At 44.9% G+C, this 25,540-nt stretch overlaps 2 protein-coding genes and 1 long non-coding RNA gene across 5 annotated transcripts in view; 1 reads left to right on the forward strand and 2 right to left on the reverse strand.

Annotated features, from left to right (window-relative positions):
- The window catches only part of THOC1 (THO complex subunit 1), a 38,715-nt gene extending 37,285 nt beyond the window's left edge, over positions 1–1,430 (forward strand). Inside the window, exon 21 of the mRNA XM_032792371.2 lies at positions 546–1,430. Coding sequence (XP_032648262.1) covers positions 546–841 — 296 coding nt within the window. The 3' untranslated portion in view covers positions 842–1,430. The remainder of the gene's footprint in view (positions 1–545) is intronic.
- Positions 1,431–7,802: 6,372 nt separating this feature from the next.
- LOC142046378 (uncharacterized) lies at positions 7,803–21,899 on the reverse strand. The gene is made up of 2 exons (XR_012655341.1): positions 19,582–21,899; positions 7,803–8,728 (listed from the first exon to the last, which is right to left on the reverse strand). It is a non-coding gene; the product is annotated as an uncharacterized LOC142046378 (long non-coding RNA).
- A 903-nt stretch (positions 21,900–22,802) lies between these two features.
- The window catches only part of USP14 (ubiquitin specific peptidase 14), a 45,697-nt gene continuing 42,959 nt past the window's right edge, over positions 22,803–25,540 (reverse strand). For all 3 annotated transcript variants that reach the window (XM_032792375.2, XM_075062955.1, XM_032792376.2), the window contains 2 exons: positions 23,673–23,780; positions 22,803–23,491 (listed from right to left, as the gene is read on the reverse strand). In XM_032792375.2, the coding sequence (XP_032648266.1) occupies positions 23,340–23,491; positions 23,673–23,780 (260 nt within the window). In that variant the 3' untranslated portion in view covers positions 22,803–23,339. The remainder of the gene's footprint in view (positions 23,492–23,672; positions 23,781–25,540) is intronic.

A 25,540-nucleotide genomic window follows, 5' to 3' on the forward strand; every position in this document is an offset into this window, starting at 1 on the left:
AAAAAAAAAAAAAAAAAAAAAAAAAAATGGCAAATTCAGTACTGCCTCAGGGCTTTAGCCACAGGTGGTTGGGGCTGCAGTCGCGATGGGGGAGCTTGAGGCTTTTGACCCTCAGGAGCACTAGGACTCAGGGCTTAAGACTGGGAAGGGGTGGTGTGGTGTGGTGCTGGGGCTCAGGGCTCCAGTGCCAAGGCTTGGGGCTGTAGCTATGAGGGGACCACTGGTTTCAGCGCTCCCCCTGTAGCTGAGGCCCCCACCTGCTGAAGCCAAAAGCATCCCCAGCACCCTCCGCAAGGCTGAACCCAGGAACCCGAGTACTCCCCCCAAATCAAGCACTGAGTCCCAGTCCTCCTACAGTGTAGAGGCCTGAGCCCCCTGTGGAGCCCTGTCCCCCCTGCAGCTGCAGCTCCAACCCCTGTGTGGCTGAAATCCATAACTCTGAGGTTCTACTGTAATAGGTTTAAAATTTAGCAGATCACAAGGAATGTGGAGTGCTGCATCATCCTGAAGATATTACCTTACTCTTTCTGTGTGTGTGTGTTCAGGTCCAGATGTACAACAAGACAAACCCGTGACAGGGAGACAAATTGAATCATTTGCTAACAAGCTTGGAGAACAATGGAAGACTCTGGCCCCCTACTTGGAAATGAAGGACGCTGATATAAGACAGATTGAGTCCGATAGTGAAGATGTGAAGATGAGAGCAAAGCAGCTGCTGGTTGCCTGGCAGGATCAAGAGGGGATACATGCAACACCTGAGAATCTGATTACTGCAATGAACAAAGCTGGATTAAGTGACCTTGCAGAAAGTCTGTCTAATGACACTGAAAACAGTAGTTAATTTATTTCAGATTACAACTTTTGTTATTAAAACAACTGATTATTGTTGCTAGGTAACAGATCTAACATTTTGATCGGGCAGCTTTTATGTTTAGTAAACAAATAAAACCTTTCTATAACATCTAGCGTTCCTGAGAGGGATTGGTAACAGTGATCCAGAAATAGCAACCCAGGCATCATCCTTAAATTATGAAAATGTAAAAGGGGAGAGCCAAGGTTCAGTGGAGTTTTCTGTGACACACACTGTAATAGTTTAACAGCTTACTGTTTTTAGAGCCAGGGCCATGTTTTGCTGACAAAGGGATTGAAGGCCTGTGTGCAAAGCGCACTATCTTTGTACTTGCTTACATGTAACTCAGGTTAATTATGGGTAAGATGACATGATTCTTAATTAGTTATTTGGTTGCATGTGCAAATGTTGGGGTGGAATTGTACATAGGCCTTTGGCTTTCCTTCCTGAAAATTTGATTGTCAGTGTTGACTCGAGTCAAGTTGGGGGGGGGGGGGGAATAATGCAGTGGGTAGTATTCTCCCTGCTGAGGGAAGTTGGTTTAATTGCTGTCAGCAGTAAAGCAGTGTCCTGAAGAAAAGTGTCCTGTTCTTTTCCAATGCTCTGTGGATTAGGCATATATTTGAGGTATTGACGCTAATCCAGTAAAAAATCCCAAGTGACTTTTTTTTAATTTATTTATTTTTAGGAATTAGGTCACCTGACTACTGAAAATTCACTTTATAATGTAATGTGGATGAGGTATTAGTCTGTCCTGCTCTGTTGTAGAGTATTGCTGAATGCTAGTTTGTTTCTTTCTTCAAATTTAGGGATGGCTGCAGCCTTTCTGTATATAGTTTTATTTAAAAAAATTTCAGGAGCTTTTGATGGTGTTGTAAAGTAGGTTCTACCCAGGTACTATAGGAAAATCAGGGAGTGTCTGCATGTAGTTTGCTTTATTAATTGAAGTGCATCAAGCGTTGACTACTCAAAAAGCTTTAGGCATCCACTGGATTTTTGCAAAACTCTCTATTCGAGTTGCAAAATCATGTCTCTAAATTTCTACAGATGCTCACCAATGACTGTGCAGCCTACTACAGTAACATTTTAAGCGTTTGTCAGTGGTATTAGATTAATTTGTTCCACTGCTGAAAACTAACAGATCAGCCATATATCATGGCCTGGGAAGCCACCAGGCTGCCATGGCCATTAGGACCCTTGAAGCAGGACTAGCAACCATAAGGAGGAAAGAGTCCTTTAAAAAGCTGGGAAGGTGTCAAGCTACTGTGGCCCCAAACCTGACTTCACTGGCACCAGATTGGGGCGGGGGGACTTCATCGTTCCTTCCCCAGCCCAGCAGTACTCTTAGGGTGCGACACACTGTTTTCTTTGTGGATGGAGCAAAATAGTGGGAAGTTCTACTAAGTAGTTCTTGCCTGCAGAGCCAGTCATTCTGCACTCCCCCCCCTCCAACCTCACCCCCACCCCATTGTTTTAAACCTTTAAGGAGTTTTGTCGTCATGGTGTGATCAGGAGCCCCATTTAAAGGACTGTTTCTGTCTGATGTGTAGATTGCTGATGTAGGTGGTTTTATGGAAAAGATTTGATCTTGTATTCTGTGATAGAGGAAATACCTGAACAGGGTGTGGGAAATGGACATTTGGAGGAAAGGAGTCAGACAAGAGGAAATACTTTTTCCACACAATGTGACTGGACTGCAGTACTCTGTGCCACAGAGTGTCAGTTGAGAATGTAACCAGATTCAAAGAGGGACTGGACATTTCTGGGGATAACAAGACTATCCAGCTATAGTACCTGATAAATACTTTTATAGCCCTTCAAAAAAAAAACCCCAAAACCACCACCTTCTGCAAAATCAACCCTGACCATTAAGGGGATGAGACTTCACATGTGCATACTGCAGCATTTGTTACTTTCAGGGAGGTGTATCTGATGCTTGCTGCTGTCAGACACAAGATATTAGATTTGATGGACCACAGGCCTGAGCCAGTGTGGTTGTCTTACTGGTTATGGGACTGTGATTTGGGTAAAATATTATTTGCTTTATGGGTAATCATTTGAATGTGTGACATGGTGTTGGGAACATATTTCAAGGCAGATTTTAATGCTGTTGGAAGATATTGTGGAGGGGTAAGGAGCTTATCTCATTTGTCAGGGAAATAAGAGCTGTGAAACAGGAGCATTGTCCTGCAGCCCAGCATCTCCCACAAGTCTGAACATCTGGGTTGCTTTCCTCTCATGGAAGCAGATGAGCTTTTTGGCAAGGGATGGTTTGGCCATGATCCCTCTTGGGCCCCACCCCCCGTGGCAGTAGAGAGTAGTATTCTCCCTTCTCAGCATTTCTACTCCTCCCTAGGTCCATTAACCCTTTGGGGGTTTAACCCTCCCAGCAGTGTGTCTCTGCTGACTCCTCTGCACCTTTATCTAGGCAGTGCTCTCTGTGTGAGGCAACCATCCTAGGCATGGCAGATGAGTTTTATATCCTGTCCCTGGGCTGTGAGTCAGACAGGCAACGGGGGGTCCCCTACCCACCAAAGCAATCACAACGCCAGTGGGGGAAAGATGGACCAGGAGCCTTAGTGCAGAGCAGAGAGGCTCCAAAAATAAGCAGAACAGTGACCACTAGACTCAGGGCAGGGGTGGATAAGTTCCAGCAGCCCCCTGTAGAACAAAGAACGGGGGCTTGCAGGGTCACCAGTCCCATTCTCCCTCCCCTCCAAGTCTTAACGTATGGCTTGAGTTCCTTGGGAAATGTCCTTTGCCAGGGGTACAATTATTCCTTCAGAGAGTGAGCTCTACCCCAAGAACCCTGTGGATAGAAAGCCACTCTCAGCAATAACTTTGAAGTCTCCTCCGCTATCCTCTGAGCAACCCTGGGAGCTGCCTGCTTTGTTAGAGCATTTCTTTCCTGGCAGAAAAGTCTCAAAGCCTTTAATAACAGAGAATTACCCTGACTTCAGCTCCTCTTTAAAGAAAGTGTCTCCCTCGCCAAAAGCATTCGTTGCTGATGCCTCAGTAGATACAGTGAGCCAGGGCTTCCAGTTGAACTGCCAGCTGGACACTCCAAGCAGGTCCTAGGCTCAGCCAAGGTTATCCGCGCCCTGCTTTTTCGAGAAAAGCTGGATAAGGTGGTGGCTGACAATACAGCAAAATCCAAGTCTCTCCCTTCTCCACTAAGTGCTGTCAGAAGAGAATATAGATCAGCCTTCAAACAGGTGCTGCTTTTGCTCCTCTTCCTCACAGAGAACCATTATAGAGACAATAGATTCCCCACAGAAAACACTGGAAGCGAGGTCAGGGGGAAAGTCCTGAGGGACCTCAGTCTGCCCCCAGCTCCCAAAATCCACTTTATTACAAAGATCACATAGGCATCCATCCAGAGCTGAAGTTAGAAGGCAGGATTTCCTATTTCCTAGACAAATGGTTTTCATCTAATGTGAGCCAGGGATTCTCCCTTAAGGTATGGGCTCCACCCCATCCATTCTCAAATCTAATCACCCCGCTCCAATGATCCCATAAAACAATCTGATCCAGAATGAAATATCTCCCTCTTCTATATATGGGAGTAATAGAGTGTGTTCCTTTAGAAGAAAGGTTCTACTCATCTTCCCTCTACATGGGGCTGGAGGATGTATCAGAGCCATTCTTGACCTCACAAGGCTTGACAAGTGAATGAAGAAAAAGACCTTTCAGAGGCCCCTGATCTCTGTGGTGTCATCCCTGTCCTAAGAGGTAGTCTTGACTTCAGTAGATCTAGCAGATGCATATCCCCATCAGACGATGTCACCACAGATTTCCAAGGTTTGCCTACAGCAGGAAGCATCAGTACTGAACAGTGCTATTCAGCCTGTTCTCAGACCCAAAGGTTTCTACGGAGATGGTGGTGGTGATAATAGTCAGACTCGGGTCACTGGAAACTCTCTTGTACCCCTTCCTGCATGACATCTTGATCATAACTGCAGCACCCAGGGCTATGTCTTAGATGCTGAATCTTATCCAGGCACATGGCTTCATCATCAATGCTAAGAAAACTTCTATGGTTTCATTCACCAGAATAACCCACCTAGAGGTGGAAATAGACACCTAAGTAGCAAAGATCTACCAGTCATTAGAAAAGTTTCAGAAAATCCAGGAATTTTTTTGCTCCTGAGCCATAGGAGGCCTACCATAGCATTGTGCCTCCAACTTCTAGGATTCCTCAAAGACTCTTCATGCATAGAAATCACTCCATGGGCACAATCATGCATCTACCATCTTCAAGCCTTCATATTAAACAGTCCCTGGAACACAGGAAAGATCAGTTATAGGTTCCGACACAAGTGTTCAATTCCTTACAATGGTGATCAACCCACAAAAATGTCAATAAAGGTATGCCCATGTGCCTCCACAACTAATGCTGGGCTGGGGAGCGTACTTGGAGACCTAAATATCCCATCTAAACAGTGAGAAGGAAAAAGCTCACAATGTAAACCTCTTAGAGCTGAAAACTGTCAATCTAGCTCTATGAAGGTTCCAGTCCACCATAAGAGTGAACCAGGATGTGGTTCCATCAGACAGTATGACTGTAGTTGCATATTTAAACATCGATGGGGGAGACAAAGAGTCAAGCACTAGATGCAGAAGCAGTGGAAATAATGAGGTAGACAAACAATCTCTTGTTTCCTGCAGTGATCCACCTCAAACAAAAGGCAGATTGGTCTGAGCAGGCATAGGGTCAAGAATTCCAAGTGACGCCTAAATCAGGACATTTTCAATCTCATTGTTCAGATGTTTGGCCTCCCTTCAGCTGACCTGTTTGCAAAGTGTATGAACACAGAGGCCAAAATACTTCACAATTGAGGCAAACCCCAGATGCCTTATCCTACAGTTGGCCACACGGCATATTTTAAATACTTCCACCCCTTCTTTTGCTGGGGAAGGTGGTCCAGAAAATAAAATGAGAACAGATGTTAATACTTATAATTCCCATTGGTCAAAGAGACCTTGGTTCTCAGACCTGATGGAGATGAAACTGGAGCCTCCATTCCTGCTTCAGTGGAGACCAGACATCCTCTCACGATGTCCTCTTCTTCATCAGGACCTGAAACAGGTTCAACTAACAGCCTGACTAGTGAGAGCAAAGTGTTAGAATGTCCCAATCTGTTCTTCACAGTCATTAAGACATTGCTTTCATCTGTGAGAGTATCGACACTAAAATCAGAATTCTGTATCGGTCCAGATTCAAAAACTGGTGTCAAGCACACAGTGCAAATCCCAGAAATGCAAGAATTCCAACTGTTCTGGACTTTCTCTAAGAAGGCAGAGGCCTTCAGCCCAGTACCATTCATATCAGGTGTCTTCTCTTAGTAGTGTGCTGTTCATGAGATCCCTTGACTCCCTGGTAGACAACCTACAGGTAGCCAGATTCTTTTGAGCAGTTCAGTTAGCCAGACGAGCAGTCAGGTCACTTTTCTCAAAATGGGACTCTGCTAGTTTTGAAGGCCCTGACAAGCCATCCCTTTTGAGCCTCTGACTTCAGAGTGGGCCTTGTATTATCCATTGACATGTTTCTTAATAGCTATCATGTCTGCCAGGCAAGTGTCTGATCTGGCAGCCTTATCCATACAGAAAGCTTACTGCATGTTCCACAAGAATAAGACTGACACCAGAAATCCATTCTTCCCTCCTTCTTTCTCAAGAGAGGTTATGCTTTGTTCATTCTGTCCAATACACGCCATCCAGCTGAAAAGATGTGACCATCTTAGATGTCAGAAGAGCATTGACTTCAAAAGGCTCAACAAGTGGATTAAAAAAAGTTTCTGATGAAGCCCCTGCCCTTAATGGTGTCATCCCTGTCCCAGAGAGCACTTCTCGACTTCTTCAATAGATTCAGCAGACATGTATCTGCATATCCCCAACAGACCATGCACCACAGACTTCTGAGGTTTGCCTATGTCAGAAAACATCTCAAGCATACAGAATCTGAGACTATTTTAGGCTCTGTATCCTTCCATTCAGAATGCCAGGAACTCAATTTCCAGGTCCTCAATCGATAGATTAGACTCTGAACGTATTCTGGAAGCCTACAATTCAGAGCCTGTCCCAGAAGGGATCCAGGTGCACTCCACGAGATGCTTAGCCACCTCCATGGGCAGAATGAGCGAGCACATACACCTTGGAAATTTGCAAAGCGTCAACCTTGTCTACAGCTAACTTCATTAAGCACTGCAAGTTGGACTTGTCTTCTAGAGGCCTCCTTTGGCAGGAAGGTGCTGGTGGTGGTGGCTCAGAAATAATACAGATGTTTGAGCAAACTCATAAAAAGGTGACTGGTACTTGCCTAGCAATTTTTTTTTCATAACTTTCCCTACATCTGTCCACTGCTCACTACTTCCCAGGCATCTAGATTTGTAGGAGATGCTGGGCTGCAGAATGGAAAACTTCTTACTGATGATTTCCTTTCTGCTAGCAGGATTTCACAGTTCTACCCACCCTAAATGGCTCATGAGTTAAGGGAGAGAGACTAAATTGAATTGTTACCATACATTTTCCTTGATCTAAAGTATAGTTGGAATAGTGGTTTATGACGATGCTTGGGAATAACTCATGTGGCAGCAAGCAGGAGCAGAGGGGGCATTGCCAGACTGCACGGTGCCAAAACAGTCATCCGCTGTGTGAGCTGCAGAGAGGAGAACAGTCGAGATGCCCAGAATTGTTGGAGATGCTACTATCAGAAAGGAACCTATTGGTAAGAAATTTTCTATTCTATAAGTGGGAATTAAATTCCATGGCACTGTGGAGATAGGAGTTACGCAGAGGGGGATCTGATTGGTTATGGGACTAGAGGGAATATCCTTACTTTGAAGAGAAAAGAGATTTTTTTTGTGCATGGGGTTGAATTCCTTCACTCTGGAATTGGCACTTTGCTGTGGATGTGACTCCTTGTGTAGGAGGCTATATATATATATATATATTTTTAATTTGGGGAAGGGGAGAGCCCCATTGGATGAGGATTCCTAAAGATTAAAGTCTTATGTTTGTTGTTTTCTTGCGCATTGTCCCTTGGTTTTCAGACTTTAGAGGAATAGGAAGCAATAGTATTATATGGTGGGTAGAATTAGTTGAGTACCAGGTGTTTTGGGACTAGATTTTGTTTTGATTCCTGAGTCCTAACCATTAATGGTGGAGTTCTGGTGTTTTTGACGATTGTACATATTGTCAGGGAAAAGATTATTGGCAAATGACTAATCCTGGCACGTCCACATCACGTTCTGTGTCGTGAGAAGGAAAAACAAACACACACATTGTTGGCCGTTGTTTGAATGGGTTCACTAAGTAATTGAGTAAACTCCCATTAGTGATTTTATAGTAGAGTCATTGCTCTGACCGAGCACTTCTCTCTCCTGAAGTGTTTTGGAGGATTGTCATGATATCAACCTTTTATATGTGGTTTTTCTTAGCACTATAAAATATCAGGCGATTTATTTTCTCAAGAAGGCAATTAATAGTGGCATGATTTTTGTAAATGTTGGGATATAATGAAGTCCGGATAGAACAAAGGCCACTGTTCAGAGAGATCTCAAAGTGGTGATGTTCCTTTTCTAATCTACAGAACAATCCTCATGCTGTGGAGTATTTCCATATCAATCTCTCAAGAGACAAAGTAGTGTTTATAACTACCAGGCTATTTTCAGCATAAGGGCCAGGATGCAACTTCCTAAAAGCACTTAACTCGTGAGTGCTGGATCTGTCTTCTGCTGTAAGCATACATGGTTTCTGTAGAAACATGTTTTTCTTCTGAGCAGAATTAAGTGTGGCAAAAAGACTTACTCATGTGCTCCCAGGTGAGAGTGCATCATTAATCCTGGAGACGGAAACGGTGGCAGCCAGCCACCAGTCCTGCAAGAAACAGAATGGAAATGAGGAGCTATTGCCCCATACCGTACAGCAAAGATACTAGAGTAGCCAAGGGCCATTGCATCCTTATGGAAGCTTTTTCTTTTTCCCTCATACCCCCAAGGAACTGGAGACAAAGGGCAGAGCACCTGAGGCTCCTTTCCACAATGATTTCTGCTGCTGAACTTTTCCGTCTATAAAAAGAACTCCAATCTAACCACTGTGCTATGGAGGATGTAAGAAATAATGTAGCTGACACACAGTCTCCAGCTATTACAGTAGCATTGCCTCTAGCTAAGGAACTCTCTTGGATAGTACAGTCACAATAGTAGTGCTTCTGCTGCTGCTGCTGGCTACAGGAAATTGCAGAAAAGATGATTCCATATCATAGACTTTTTCTCAGTTGGCTTTCTAGAAAGCCTAGGAAACAAAGGGTTACCTACCTCCTGTAACTTGTTCTTTGAGATGTGTTGCTCTGTCCATTCCAAGTAGGTGTGCATGCACAGTTGGCAGAAGGTTTTTCCCCTAGCGATACCCATTGGGTTGGCTCAGGCACCTTCATGGTGCCACATGTAGGCCAACCCACTACCTCTTCAGTTCCTTCTTGCTGGATTACTCCAGCAGAGGGGAGGGGGGGTGGGTCTTGACATGGACATGAGCAACACATCTCGAAGAACAAGAGTTGGGAGAGGTAGATAATCTGTTTTTCTTCGAATGCTTGCTCATGTCTATTCCAAGTAGGTGACTCCCAAGCCTTACCTAGGAGGTGGGGTCGGAGTTCATGGAATCGCTGATTGAAGCACTGCTCTGCTGAATGTTGCATCATCCATGGCACATTGGGTAATGGCATAATACGACATGAAGGTGCGGACCAAGGACCATGTTGCTGCTCTACAGATCTCATGGATTGGGACCTAGGCTAGGAAAGCTGTCAAGGAGGCCTGTGCTCTAGCAGAATGTGCCGTCAGCACAGGGCAGGTATCTTTGCCAAATCGTAGCATGCTCAGATATAGGATGTGATCCACGATGAGATCCTTTGAGAAGACACTGAGAGACCGTTCATCCTGTCTGCTACTGCAACAAACAGCTGGTTCCATTTACGAAACGGCTTTGTTTGCTCTGTATAAAAAGCTAATGCCCACCAAACATCCAGGGAGAGGAGCCTGTGCTCCTGGCTGTTAGTGTGAGGCTTTGGGGGAAAAAACTAGGAGAAAAATGGCTTGATTGGCATGAAATCATGAGAAGACCTTAGAGAGAAAGGTCAGGTGTGACCAAAACTGTACCTTATCCTTGTAAAAGATGGTATAAAAGTCCTTACATCTAACCCTTTTTATCTCAGACATCCTTCCTGCTGAAGCTAGAGTGACCAGGAAAGCCACCTTCCATGACAGATAGAGTAGGAGCATGTTGCTAAGGTCTCAAATGGAGGCCCCGTGAGCCTCGAAAGCACCAGATTAAGGTCCCAAGCCAGGGTCAGTTGCTGAACGTGTGGGTATAACCTGTCTAGTCCTCTAAGAAAATGACACACTATTGGGTTAGTGAAGACCGAGCGGCCTGCCTCTCCTGAGTGGAACACTGAAATCGTGGCAAGGTGAACCTTTGACAAGAGCAACAAGCCCTGATCCTTTAAATCAGGGGTCGGTATCCTTTCAGAAGTGGTGTGCCTAGTCTTCATTTATTCACTCTAATTTAATTTAAGGTTTTGCGTGCCAGTAATAGAAGGTCTCTCTATAACAGGGGCAGGCAAAGTTTTTGGCCTGAGGATCGCATCAGGTTTCAGAAATTGTATGGAGGGCGGGTCAGGGGAGGCTGCTTCTCACCCCCTGGGATTCCTGCCCCATCCATCCCCCCTGCTGTCTATCCCCTGACCACCCCTGGACCGCCTTCCCCTAACTGCCCCCTGCCATCCCATCCAACCCCTTCTCCTTCCTCACTGGCCCCCGCCTCTCCCGGAACCCTTCCCCCTGTTCCCCACCTTCTGACCATCCCTCTGCCCTCTTTCTGACCCCTCTCCCCTACTCCCTGCCCCCTTATCACGCTGCCTGGAGCACTGGTGGCTGCCAGCATGGCTGCACTAGGACAGGCAGCCGCACTGCCCAGCTAGAGCCAGCCACGCACCGCACAGCACAGAGCACTGGGTAAGGCTGGGCTCTGCGGCTGCGCTACCCCAGGAGCTTGCAGCCCCACTACCTAGAGCATTGTGCCAGCGGCACAGTGAGCTGAGGCTGCAGACGAGGGGGGACAGCAGGGGAGGGGCTGGGGGTGAGCCTCCTAGGGCAGGAGCTCAGGGGCTGGGCAGAACGATCCCGTGGGGCAGATGTGGCCTGTGGGCCATAATGTGCCCACCTCTGTTCTATAATATATAATTAAATTATTGTTGTATGTAAAGTAAATAAGGTTTTTAAAATGTTTAAGAAGCTTCATTTAAAATTAAATTAACTGCAGATTTTATCAGTTTAGCATCATCCTTGCCCTTGCTTTTCCTTCCTGAGTTTTCCAATGTCTGGCACATATTTGGATACTTTAAGCTGCACACAGGCTTCTGAGTGATCAGTTATTAACTGGCTCCGAGAGGGACAGAGGACAGATTTCATGTGTGAAAATACCAGTTCACACAGGTATGTGGATCCAAATGCTGAAAGCATTGCAAACACAATTTTCTTCTAGCAGGGACGTCCAGCAGTTCAGAATAGAGGCCACATGATCTCTCTCGGTAGCTTCAAGTGCACTCCGCAGATTTCCAAACTTTGATGCCCACATTCTGAGCTTTTTAAGTGAATGAGCTGCATTTCGAAATTTTAACACCCATCCACTGAAATACAGACACATTCAAATTGCTTTCGTTGAACTTTTCAGGTTTAATTAGAGAAGAAAGCATTGGGCCAAATCACTGGAAATCTTGAAATCTGTCAGAAAATTCTGATTGCAGTTCTTGCATGTACATTTCAGTCTCATTGACATTGACAGTGCAACATGTCAATAGCTCTTTTATGCGTTGGAAGTAGCGGAAAGTCGAAGTTCGAATATCCTGAGAAAAGACTGCTAGTTTTACAACAAATGCCTTCCAGACTTCATAAAGATCCAGAACTGTTTGCCCTTCACCCTGGAGACAGAGGTTGAGTTCATTTAGGTGAGTGGTGATGTTAGCTAGAAACATGAGCTTACACAGCCATTTGTCGTCATCCAGTTCAGGGTAGTTTTGTCCTTTTTCCAACAAAAAGGCCTTGATTGCATCAAAACAGTTTACAAAGTGCACCAAAACCTTGCCATGTGAAGTGGAATGTCATTCTAAGCACTGTCCATCTCTTCTAGCGGTGCTTGAAACTGTCTGAGAGTCAAAGCAGATCGAGCAACAAGGAAATTCACAATTCGCACCATTGTATTCATCATATTATTAAACTCTGAATTAGAAATTTTAGCACACAGGTTTCCTTGATGGATGATACAGTGAAATTTGACTGTTGGGCTGCCAATTTGATCTGCAAGTAACTTTACAAATCTCTTCTGTTTTTTAACCATGGCAGGAGCACCACTTGTTGTCTCTCAAAATATTTTTTTGATGTCAACTCCTTGTTCCTCAAAATGGTTTACAAAAGTTTCCGCTATATCTTCCCCCTTTGGTGTGCCATGCAGGGGGTTTAGGCAACAAAGTTCCTCTTGGATTTCATCGGAAGCACAATATCTGGCAACAACTGCCAAACATGGAATGTCATTTATATCCATGCTCTCATCAACTGCAATGCTAAACACTGCTGTGTCTTTTAATGCAGTTGTCTGCTTTTTGTTAATGTTTTCTGCCATTTTGCTTATGCGTCTCTCAACTGTTCTGGGAGAGACAAGCAGTTCTTTTATTCTAGATACAATCGCATCTTTATTTGGCAAATCCATTGAACAAAACTCTGCTGAGAAATGTTTTATTTATTCCCCATCTGTAAACGGCTTTCTGTTTTTTTGCAATGCACTGTGCAATCTTGTAACTTCCTTTTGTGACTCGATTTTTACTTACACTTAAGCATTTAAAAATACTGCTTTGCTTCTCATATCTTGCTACTGGCTTATTGATCAATTCAGTCTTGTCTGCTTCATCAAGAAAGGTTTTCTTGTGCTTTGTTTGAAAATGTTGAACACTTAATCTGCACCAAACAACACTTTCACAACTGAAAGCACAAACAGCACCATCCTTCTTTTGAATAAATCCAAATGTATCTGTTCAAGAAGGCTGACATGAACGGACATCTAACTTTGCTTTCTTAGGAGCTGACATTTTGTCAAATGTACCCATCAACTTAGTGCAAAAAAAAATCATGAGAAACCGCACGTACAGTGTCAAACGCAGTGTGCTGTTCCATGCGACCGTGATGTAAGCAGCAACTCAGGACTTAAAAATATCCCAGTACAGTGGCACGGGAACAATTTTTAAGGTGAGGGTGCTGAGCTGTGCCCCCTTTTTCCCCAGTCTGCACCCCTCACTGCCCCAGTCTGGGGCAGCTGCAGAGCCCTGGGCTGGTGGCCGGGACCTCAGGATGGCAGCAGAGTCCCTGGGGCCAGCGGTGGGCTGAGTGGGGCCAGCGGACAGGACCCGGTTGGCAGGGGGGTGGCAGTTGGACTCCAGGCTGGTAGCAGAGCCCCCGGGACCCGTGGTTGGGACCCAGGGCCAGCGGATGGGTGGCAGGTGGTTGGTGGTAGGACCCCAGGCTGGCAGCAGAGCTCTGAGGCTGGCAGCTAGGACCTGGGCAATGTGATGCCACTCAAAATCCTCTTGCATGCCACCTTTGGCACATGTGCCATAGGTTGCCGACCCCTGCTTTAAATGTAGCAGGTAGTCCAAGATGAAGGGTATCGATGATTGTGTTGAAGAGGTATGACTCTGTGAACACCAGAGTGAGTATCTCTTCCACTTAGCCAAGTAGGTGGCCCTGGTGGATGGTTTCCTACTGCCAGGGAGAACTTCCCTAACAGGTCTGAACATGAGAGATCTAACTGGTTTAACCATGCAGCTTCTAAGCAGTGAGGTGGAGAGATTTGAGATTGCAATGCTGAAGCTGTCTGTGATGCTGGGTGATCAGGTCTGGAACTAAAGGTAGGGGGATTGGGGTGTCCACTGACAGCTCCAGCATCATGGTGTATCAGTGGTGGCGGGACTCGGCTGGTGCTACCAGTATCACTGATGCTCTGTCCCTCCGGATCTTGAGGAGGCCTTTGTGAACAAGTGGGATAGGTGGGAATGCTTAGAACAGGTGGTCCTTTCAGGGAAGGAAGAACGTGTCTGCAAGTGAGCCCGGACTGTGGTTCAAAAAGGAGCAGAACTGAAAGCACTTCCTGTTGCTCTTTGTGGTAAACAAGTCAATTTGGGGAACTTCCCGCTATTGGAAAGTGTTGTTCACCATGTCTGGGCAAATGGACCACTTGTGATTGTGAAAGGATCTGTTGAGATGGTCTGCCAGCTAATTTTGAGATCTGGGGAGATAGATAAGAAGCTTTCAGGAGCATTGAATGGGCTATGCAGAAGTCCCAGAGCTTGAGAGCTTCCTGACAAAAGGGAGAGGAGCGTGTTCCACGCTGTTTATATAAAATATCGCTGTTGTATGATTATACAATGATTATACATCAGGACTAATATGCATCTTCCTTCCACGAGCTTGGAAGTTCTGACATGCTAGATGAACAGCTCTTAGCCCCCTGTCATTGAAGTGAAGGAACAGTTCCGCTGGGGACCAGAGGCCCTGAGTTCTATGCTCTTCCAGGTGTGCTCCCCACCCCATTGCCGCTGTGTTGGTGACCAGACACAGCAAGACATGTAGTTTGTAGATGGGGACCCCTGCTCACACAACTCGCAGATTGAGCCACCACTGAAGTCTCGAGCACTCTCAGTGAGAATGTGATTGGCTACTTTGTCCAGACTGACTGACTAGTCGATACACTGATGCTAGCCAGGCCTGGAGAGGTCTGAGCCTCAGCGTTGCATGTTGTACTACGTACATGCAAGATGCCATGTGCCCTGAGGAGCTTTAAAGCAATTCCTTCCAGTAATCATGGGGTACTGACTGAAGCTTTGTATAATGTGATGTATAGCTTGAAAATGAGACTGTAGTAGGAAAGCTCAGGTTTGCTTCAAGTCTAACACCATCCCTAGGAACTCTATTCTCTGAGTAGGGGAAAGAGTCAGCTTTTGTACATTCCATGTCAAATATGGAACTTATCAAGTTGACATGTTGTTCCACTTGTGCCTTGGAATGGCTCATGACCAACCAGTTGTCAAGGAATGGGAATACCTGTACCTGCCTTTTCCTCAGGAAGGTGGCTAGGACTGACATGCATTTGGTGGATACCCAAGGGGCCGATGACAGGCCAAAAGAGAGGACTGTAAATAGGTAGTGAGTACAGCCCACTCTGAATCTTTGAAACCTCCTGTGTGGCGGGACTATGGAAATGTGGAAGTATGTGTCCTTCAAGGTGAGGGCTGCTGTCCGGGTTCCCTCCCCACTCTGAACTCTGGGGTACAGATGGGGGGACCTGCATGAAAGACACCTCCTAAGCTTATTTCTACCATCTTAGGTTAAAAACGCCCTTATTCCTTGGATTAAGTAATGCTGCTACCACCAAGTGATTTAAACAAACATTTAGGGAGGGCCACTTGGAGCCCTACTTTCCCCAAATATCCCCCCAATATCCTACACTCCTTTTCCTGGGCAGGCTCGAGAATACTATCCTTACAAATTGGTACAGGTGAACATAGACCCAAACCCTACAATCTTAAAATGATGAAAAATCAATCAGATTCTTAAAAGAATTTTAATTACAGAAAAAGTAAAAGACTTACCTCTGTAAAATTGGGATGGTAAGTACTTTACAGAATAACAAAAGACTCAAGAACATAGAGGATCTCCCCTCTAGGCAAAACCTTAAAGTTACAAATCCAGGCATAAACCTCCTTCTAGACAAGGAAAATCACAAGCCAAAATAAGAGTGATCTAATGCATTTCTTTGCTAGTACTTACTAATGGAGTTGGATAGCTTTTTTTCTTGATCTGTCTCTGGCAAGCCAGGAAGGATTTTATAGTACTGTATACAGAAGGGTGGTTACCCTTCCCTTTATATTTGACAGCTGCTTACCAATTCCCTGGATCCAGGGACAGGATGATGGTAGCCAGAGACTATTCTTGCAACCATGAGCTGAGCCTCATGGCAATACCAGAGGACAAGGTGTGTGTGGCTGAGTCCACAGCATCCCATGAGGCCTGGAAAGAGGTCCATGGCGTTGCCTTGCTCTCCTCCACTATAGCTCCAGACTCCTCCCTGGACTCAGCTGGCACAAGCTCCTTGAACTTGAGCAGCAAGTTCCAGGATTTGAAGTTATACTAGCTCAGAATTGCCAGCTGGTTGGCAAACCTGAGCTGGAGCTCCCCCATAGAGTACACCTTACCTCCAAACAAGTCCAGGCATTTGGCCTCCAGGACTTAGGCACTGGGGCTGGTTGCCCATGCCTCTCCTTTTACCATCACCACCACCAATGAACAAGGCTGTGAGTGCATAAAGTAGTACTCATACCCCTTTGATGGCATGAAACACCGCCTCTCAACACCTTTGGCAGTGGAGGGATGGAGGCTGGGGTCTGCCAGATGGTGTTGGCAGTGGCCTGTATAGTTTTGATGAGGGGCAGATCTACCTTCAAAGGACCCTCTGGGGCTAAACTGTCGACCACTGGGTCCTCTGACTCTACCACATCCTCAGCCTTCAGGCCCATGTTGTGTGCCACCCTGTGGAGAAGGTCTTGTCTACGGGAAGCAGTCTGGAGACGGACGTGCCTGCAGTGGACTTGGGGGAACAGGGTCCTCCTGTCCCTCCTGCTCATTGGGAACCTCTCGACCTGCCTTGCTGACTGGACCAGTCTCAAGAACCGGAGTTGGAGTCAGTTCTGAGCGGGGGTGGGGGCACTACACCTGCTCGACACCCCTAGGGGTGGGGTGACTGGCAGAGGCCTCTGGCACTCTTAGTTCAGCGGTGGCCAATTGGAAGCCTTTAGATTAGGCACCCTTGACCTGGTGCTACAACCCTAGGGTCCAGAATGGCCACTGCGCTGGTCCCTGCCACTGCACAGGCCATGGCTCTGCTCCTGCCTCAGAGCATTCATGGCCTGAATGGGGTCAGCCCCACTATAAGTACCTAGATTCCGCCTCCGAGTCCAAAGACTGGGATCGGGACTGCGAGGGCCAGGGTGAGGCCAAGCGGAACTGAGTGGGTGAGTGGTGCTGCAATCTGGAGCTGCGCAGGGTCACTGAGTGGTGTCAGGACTGGGGCCTGGGCTGGGAACTGCTGCACGATGGGGACCACCATGTGGATCAGCATCGTGACTGGGAGCACTGGCACGACCTGGACCAGTGCCGTGACTGCGAGTGACACAGGACTCCAAGTGGTGCCAGGATTCTATTGGCAGTATCCAGGACTGGCGCATCACTGGTTTGCCTTGAGATTGTGCCATATGATGTGATACCATAAGTTTGGCACGAATCTTGGGCGATCTTGGTGCTGTCATGGCAATGACTTCCCTCACAGCCACAAAGGTGTCTGGGGGGATGGTAGTTCCACCTCCTCGATGATGTGGACTGGGGAGTCCAACGGCACCAGTCTTGACTGTTCTTTTTGTGGGGTTGAAGTCAACGGTGCCGTCTTCGCAGACTTCAGCACTGGGTGCTCCTCACGAGGATGCAGCCCCCCCATTGGCCAGCTCCAGAGGGGTGGACCTCTGGGACAGAGAGCTGCTCCTGCCTTACTTCCAGTGCTGGTTCTGTGCCAGGGAGCGGGAGCAGTGCCGGGTCAATCCTGCAGGTTTCGGCGCTTGGGAGCAATGGGGCCGTGGGTCTCTACCAGAGTCCATTCACTGTACCGCTTCCACCACTGTCACAAGGGTGCTATGCACTGAAGAACTCCAGTGCTGGGTCCTGCTGTGCCGGTGGAGGCTGAGGTCTACGTGCTGCCTCCATATGGAGCTGCTTAAGGTGAAAGTCTCACTCCTTTTTGGTTCTGGGGTGAAACCCCTTGCAAATCCTGCACCTATCGTCTTGGTGAGCCTCCCCCAGCCACTTTAGACAAGTGTCGTGGGTGTTGGCATGGGCTTGGAGCAGGACTTGCACTCCTGAGACTTAAGTGTGGAATCCCTCCCAAGAAAAAGCAGTCAGGATAGAGGGTAAATCCCCCAGCCCAACTGTTAACATTAAGTAAAAATTAAACTAACTAAAGAACAAAAACAAATGAGGCTAGAGAAATGTGAAGAACTTGCTCAGCAAGACCCCACAGTTCTAATGGCCGTCACTGGCAGTAAGAACGAACTGAGAAGGTGTCAGTCTGGCAGGGTCATATATTGACCGCCATGAAGGCGCCACTCCAGGGAGCCTCACAGCCAATCTGATGGGTGTAGCTGGGGGTCCCTTTCCTTCTTAGAGTGGGGGTGGCATCCTCTGCAGATTTTTCACCTATCCTGATGGGATTCCTCTAGGCACTTTAAGCAGGATTGGCGCAGGTCACCCTTTGGCATTGGCAAACCCTACACAGCATAAACCCAGGGACCCAGGCATGCCCTGGGCAGGGGAAGGGAAACCCGACTAACAAGGAGGTACAAGGCGAAAGATTTATACGAACTGAACTAAACTACAAACTAATAACTATTGAAAACTACTTGTAGGTAGGATATGAGTACGAGAGAGGATCATTTGAAAGGGAGAGAAGAGAACGCTCCAAAGACCATCACTGGTGGTAAGAAGAAATGAGGGGTGGCAGGTGAGCAGAGCCCTATATGTAGCACTATGAAGGCACAACTTGAGGGGTGCCTGAGCCGAGCCGACCCAACGGGTGCTGCAAGAGGAAAAAAAAACCTTCCGGCAACTGTGCACATCTACTTGGAATTGACAGGAGCAAGCACTCAAAGAACTTAATGTTCTTTAATGTGTGGGGAGTGTTAAATTTAAGGGAGTGATAAGTCATGCATTCAGAAGTTAACAGATACCAGAATTAAGATTGCCTGTCCCTGGTATAAGTGCCTTATAATAATTCTTAAACACATCACTGCCTTTTTTTTTGTTCATACAACAGTGCTCAAGGAACAGTTCAGGCGTGGGTAGTGAATGTATCTGGCTGTAGGACCCTGGCTCATTTACTTTATAAATTTGAAAGTACATAAAAAATGGGGTAGGACAGTGCAGCCAGAGCAAGGTTGGTCTTGCAGTTCGGTAGTTGAATGCCAGTGGAGAACTTGATTCTGTGTATGACTATGAAGATAGAAAAACCATTTAAATCAAAATTTTCACAGGTGGTCACTTTGTTCTGCGTGCACAGCTTAAGACAGCAAAGGCCTGACAGTTCAAAATGTGAAGCATTCAGAACTGCAGAACTTGTGGATACTCAGTGTGGTATGGAGGAATGAGCACAGGCCTGTTTTCTGTGGGCTCAGTCAAATGACTTATGTATGCAACAAAGCAGTTGCCCCCTCCCCCACAGAAAAATAAAAAGCCTTAATTCCCCAAAGTGCCCATTAAGACACAGCTACATTTCTTTAATATTTAGGTTTTTTTTATACACTATTTGTACATTCAAAGCACAAATGTAGCAATTTATTTAATTAAAGACTATTGTAACACGCACGCACAAAGGGGCAGAATGAAGCTTACCCAGGTAACCTTAATTCTGGTGTTTCCTAGCTTGAGTGCCTGAATTTGTGAGAGGGATGCAGTTGTGTTTTTCCTAGGCTTTTAATACATTTTATTTATAATGGACCCAGAGCTGCCTCTTCTCTTTCCCCACATTTAAGTGTTCTTGCAGACTGAATATACTAACCAGGGAGAAGAGCAAGAAAGCATCCTTACCCAGGAGTTCAAGACAGCTCTGCAGCAAGGTCTGAGGTAAGATGACTGACAAAGGAAATCATGTTGCAGGGAGGCTACAGTAAATTTTGTGGAGAAAAGATGGCAGAATACCTTTTAGGAAACTAGTCATAGACTTTAAGGTCTGAAAGGACCATTATGATCATCTATTCTGACTCCTGCACAATACAGGCCACAGAATCTCACCCACTCACTCCTGCAACAACCCCCTAACCTATGTCTGAGCCACTGAAATCCTCAAATCATGGTTTAAAGACTTCAAGGTGAAGAGAATCCTCCAGCAAGAGACCTGTCCCCCACACTGCAGAGAAAGGTGAAAAAAACCCAGGCCTCTGCCAATCTGCACTGGAGGAAAATTCCTTCCTGACCCCAAATATGGCGATCAGTTAAACCCTGAGCATGTGGGCAAGACTCACCAGCCAGCACCCAGGAAAGAATTCTCTGTAGTAACTCAGATCCCATCCCATCTAACATCCCATCACCAGCTATTGGGCATATTTACTGCTAATAGTCAAAGATCAATTAATTGCCAGAATTAGGCTATCCCATTATACCATCCCCTCCATAAATTTATCAAGCTGTCTTGAAGCCAGATGTCTTTTGCCCCTACTGCTCCCCTTGGAAGGCTGTTCCAGACTTTCACTCCCCTGATGGTTAGAAACCGTCTAATTTCAAGTGTAAACTTCCCGATGGCCTATTTATATTCATTTATTCTTGTGTCCACATTGGTACTGAGCGTAAATAATTCCTATCCCTTCATCCCTGGTATTTATTCCTCTGATCTATTTATAGAGAGCAATATCATCTCCCCTCAGCCTTCTTTTGGTTAGGCTAAACAAGTCAGGCTCTTTGAGGCTCCTTTCATAAGAGATTTTCAATTCCTTGGATCATCCTAGTAGGCCCTCTGTACCTGTTCCAGTTTGAATTCATCCTTCTTAAACATGGGAGACCAGAACTGCACACAGCATTCCAGATGAGGTCTCACCAGTGCCTTGTATAACAGTACTAACACCACCTTATCTTTACTGAAAATATCTTGCCTGATGCCTCCCAAGACCACATTGGCTTTTTTCACAACCATATCACACTGGCAGCCCAGTCATCCAGCGATCAGCTAATACTCCGAGGTCCTTCTCCTCCTCCGTTACTTCCAACTAATAAATCCCCAGCTTATAACAAAAATTCTTATGAATCCCTAAATGTATGACCTTGCACTTTTCACTATTAAATTTCATCCTATTGCTCCAGTTTACAGGGTCATCCAGAGCTTTCTGTATGGGCAATACTCCCAGCTTTGTCTCATCCGCAAACACACTTTTTGTGCCAAGGTCAGATTCATGCTTTTATGTAAAAGTAGGACTCAGTTGTTGGCCGCCCTCTGATCTATTTTTAAGTAACATGAGTAACTAAAAGGAAAAAAGTCATTAAATAAAATCCTGTCAGTCTAAAGCTGTTTCACAATTGCTGTTTGTTAGATGTAAGAACTTATGCCTGGTACAGAATTTGTTTTTTCATGCAGAAAATACATTCTGCCCAAGAACTACTGCAGTTCTGCCTTTCACCCACCAGAGCCTGCTGTGGCAGAATAGCTAGCTGACCATAGTAATAACCAGCTTAGGAGGCCAGAGGGGCAGCATCTCAGCCTGGGGTTCAGAAGAGCTAGTGGGGCAACAGCATTGATCTGGGGCTGGATGGGATGGGGGGTGTAGGGAAAGGGGCAGATGTACTTGCCTGAGTAGAACAGGCTTAGGGTCAACTTTGCCCACTCCTCTTCCTTCTGCCCCTCCCAAAAAAAGCTGTTCTGTACTTCTCCCACCCACATCCAATAAGTAACCAGGTTCACTCCCAGGCTCATTCCCTCTCCCTCAGCTCCTCTGAGACTTTGCTCTGCTTCTGAGGGGTGCAGAAATAAGTTTCTGTAGTGTAGTTTAAATGAATTACTCTGTTTATTTTTTTTTGGCTGTAGTGTTAGACTCACTTGCTGACTGGTATTTTGATAATTTGACAAATATGTAGAAATTTAACACACTGGCTGCAGAGCAATTCTTGACTCAAATTAGGCCATGTATACTATACATTGCCAGCAGAAGCTAGCTTACACAGCCCATAGACACCTAAGTTTAGAAGTGCTCTGCATAGTTCTACTAACTGGAGTCAGAAGGCAAGTTAAGTGGAGTAATGCACAGCTTGAGACTCCCACCTGGCTGTGCATGTGTTGAGCTGTTGAAATTTAAACATCCCTGAGCCTAATAGCAGGAACAGTTTAAACTGTTCTAAGGCTTTGTGTTCTGTATCAGTAGAGTTAATTGTCCACAGGAGGTAGGTTGTACCACTTTATCAGTGGTTTGGACAGTCATGCCCCTAAAAACAGTGGATGTAGAACAGGCCTAAATAAATCTAGCTAATATTGAGAAATAGCTAACAAATGGTGCTACCACCATACAGGCACAAGTGCTCTTTTATTCCAACAGCTAGATAGACACTTCCTCCATTTAACCTGCTTTAACGCGACAACAACTTGCCAGAAAACCCACTTCCACCTTAAAATTTCTTGAGTTTGAATATTCAGTAGGGGTTACTTCTCCATTTGACAGTCCTTCAGGTATAATCACCTTTCCTGCTGAGCAACTCAAGGGGTACTTTTTCATAGGACAAGGGAAGAGACATGCCACTAGAAGAGGGGTCAGCCTTTATTCATTCTAATTTAAGGTTTTGCATGCCAATAATACATTTTAATGTTTTTAGAAGGTCATTCTATACATCTATAATATATAAGTAAACTATTACTGTATGTAAAGTAAATAAGGTTTTAAAAATATTTAAGAAGCTCCATTTAAAATGCAAAGGCCCCAGACCAGTGACCAGGACCAGGGCAGTGTGTGCGCCACTGAAAACCAGCTTGCATGGTGCCTTTGGCACATGTGCCATAAGTTGCCTACACCTGCACTAGAACCTAAGCAGTAACTAAGCCCAACAGTTACTTTTGGGATACTGCTCAATCAGTTACAGATCCAGCTTTTAAAAACTAAACTGCTAAAGAACCAATAGCATTTACCTGTAGGTGCTAACAGTACTGCTAGCGGACAGTGACATGATTCACTTGTAGTTTAGTTGTGGTTTAAGAGGCAGTGTAAGTGCCTGCTCTAAGCACAGATGACATGTCACATTTCAAGACAAAGAAAGGATAACTTTAAACAGCATCATTGTTGTTGATCACCATTTATTTTAAAGACATGAAATGCCAGCAACAGAACAGACTGAGTCAGCAGGTCAGACTGGACAAATACTTGATTGTAACCATGTTCGTGTGGGTTATGGGCAGCAGCACTGAATTACACAAGGAGACAATTTCCCTTCTATGTCAGACAAGGCAAAGGATGGACAGCTATTGAACAAGTGGTATAAACCATGCAAGAGTAACAAATGATGTAAGAATAGGTGTGAAATAAATATTTGGTTGAAGTTAGAAGAGAAAGAGGGAGGCTCATTTCAGTTAGATTAAAAAAAATTATTCTTAGGTAAATAAGTGTCCTACTACCAGTGAGTGAGCAGCAGTACAGTCCAATGATTTTTTTAAGTGTTTGGTACATAGATCAGTTTCAAAATAGATTAATTTCCCACTTCATGTGAAGAGAAAGGGCTTGAACAAATTGTCTCCAATGCTAAAGCTCCAGGGATAAAGAAATGATCAGTGATCAACATTTATTTCACACCTAAACAGGAACCACTAAAACTGTAGACTAGTGTTCAGCTTCATCTTCAATTACTTCAACTCTGCGAGGTCCATAGAGTAGAACATAAGCTATATGCCAGTCTCCACCCCCAGATAACCTCAAAATATCTTCAGGTGTAACAATGCTGACTTTGTCATCATCAAACTTAATCCATTCATCTACAAAAAACAAAAAGATGCTTGTATTATTTACAGGTTTATAATTTAAGAATTATTTCTAGTATCCCGTAGGAGGAAAGGGCAATACTGAGGCCCTGTTTAAAAATACTTTGTTTAAATGAAAAACTTAACTGCACTGGTTAACTTGTCTGTTAGTTAACAGCATTGTAAAGGATATTACCTTGTTTCCTTTTTACCCAAGACACATAATGACCAGAGGAACTAGATCTTCCCTGATGTGTTAGCACTGCCTGCAGCTCATAAAAACCACAGTTGTTGGAGCCAATATCTGGAGAGAAAAATTGTACCATATTGATTACACACAGTAAATGGACTTTACATGCAAGACACACAGCCTAATGAGTAACAAATCTGCACGCAGTTTAAGCTTGCCTTGCCAGAATACTACAGTACTTATGGCTAAGGATACGACTGTCACAGAGTTCATGGATTCTGTGACTTTCAGGACCTTTGACTTCTGGGGCAGGGCTGCCAGACCAGCTGCAAGCCCCTGCCAGCACTCTGTCCCCCTCAGGGTATTTTTAGTAAATGTTGGACAAGTTGTCAGCTTCTGTCAATTTTTGTTTACTACCTTCCACCTTTCCCTGACATTACTAAAAATTTTAACCTTGCTTAGTGCAGATAATACATTTTTCCATTTAAATAGAATGGTTTTAAGCAACCTAGGTCAGCTTTTTTCTTGTACCAAGAGTTAGATTTTGCTGGCTTGACAATGCATCGAAACCCAAATGCAGAGTAATGTACAGATCGCTACTGCAGGTTACAGCATGGTTCTACAGTCAATATGAAATAGAACATTTCAGGTCAATAAAGATCAACAGCAGTTTCTGCAGATTTAATAACTGTCATCATTCATGCTTTTCAACTTGAAAGGAACCCCAGTGATGTCACTACCATTCACATGTAGTAATTTATCACCACACTAAATGCATCACTAAGTCAACTATTTACCAGGGTTATTTCTTTTAGAAAAGGCAAAATGATTTTGTAATCTGAATTGGGATAGAAGAAATCCTGCCGAGTCCAGTGAGCTCTCTTTGAGAGCATGTTGAACTTAAAAGCAGATCTCATTTTCCTGCCAACATTAGTTTTGGAAACAATTCTCTTTCTTCATGGTAACTTAATATGTTATGGAAAACTTATTTTGAAGTTCCTATACCTATTCTTATTGTGAACTTGGACGGAAACATGGACAAGTATTTTCTTATTGCATGGTTATTTACTGAAAGTATGTAGATGATATGTGCCATTGTTCATTGTGTGCGAAGACTACTTTAAAATTGGCAGCTCAGTACTGGCAGTATCTCCCTACGTGGTGATTTCTTAGAATCAAATGTAAGGTACAATGGTTAGATTTTTTTTTAAAAAAATGGAGCTTAAATTACACTCATTGAGGTTTTACTTTTCAACCTGCATCTTAAATACATCTGAAAAAAGGAGCAGTACTCCTTTGCAGTCTTTATCATTGTAAACACAGAAGCGTGGAAAAACCTGTATGAACACAGATGGATAGCAGCATCTGAAATGGGAGAATACAAGCAACTGAACTGGATGAGAGTTCACACTACCCCATGTCTTTTGTCCCTCACAAGTTGTGCACTATGGTCCCTTTGGAAGCAATCTGTGCTCATCTGTTCAATGGATCATCATTTGAATGCTCTACCACCAATATACCCACTCCCTGGCTGCCCCTGTCCATTCAGAGTCAAACCGCCACCACAATAGAGTAGGAGTTGAACTCGCATTGCTACACCTGCTGCCTAAGTGGACTTTTCATTGCTTGATTCCTAAGCCTGGATTCTACAAGAGAAATGAGCTGAGAGTACTAATTACAAAACCCAAAACATGGTAATTACAAAATAAGTATTTCTATTTAAACTAAGTTCTGACTTTGGACTTCAACTTTTAACACCCAGCCAGGAGACAGGAAAACAACTGTATATCACAATGCAAGTGCCTCTCAGTGCAGAGCATGTAATCTGCTTGTCCCGTGAATGAATATAGGGCTTCTGTGATGGAAGTGTCTTA

This window comes from Chelonoidis abingdonii, chromosome 2 (genome assembly GCF_003597395.2).
Source record: "Chelonoidis abingdonii isolate Lonesome George chromosome 2, CheloAbing_2.0, whole genome shotgun sequence".
Classification (NCBI taxonomy): domain Eukaryota; kingdom Metazoa; phylum Chordata; order Testudines; family Testudinidae; genus Chelonoidis; species Chelonoidis abingdonii.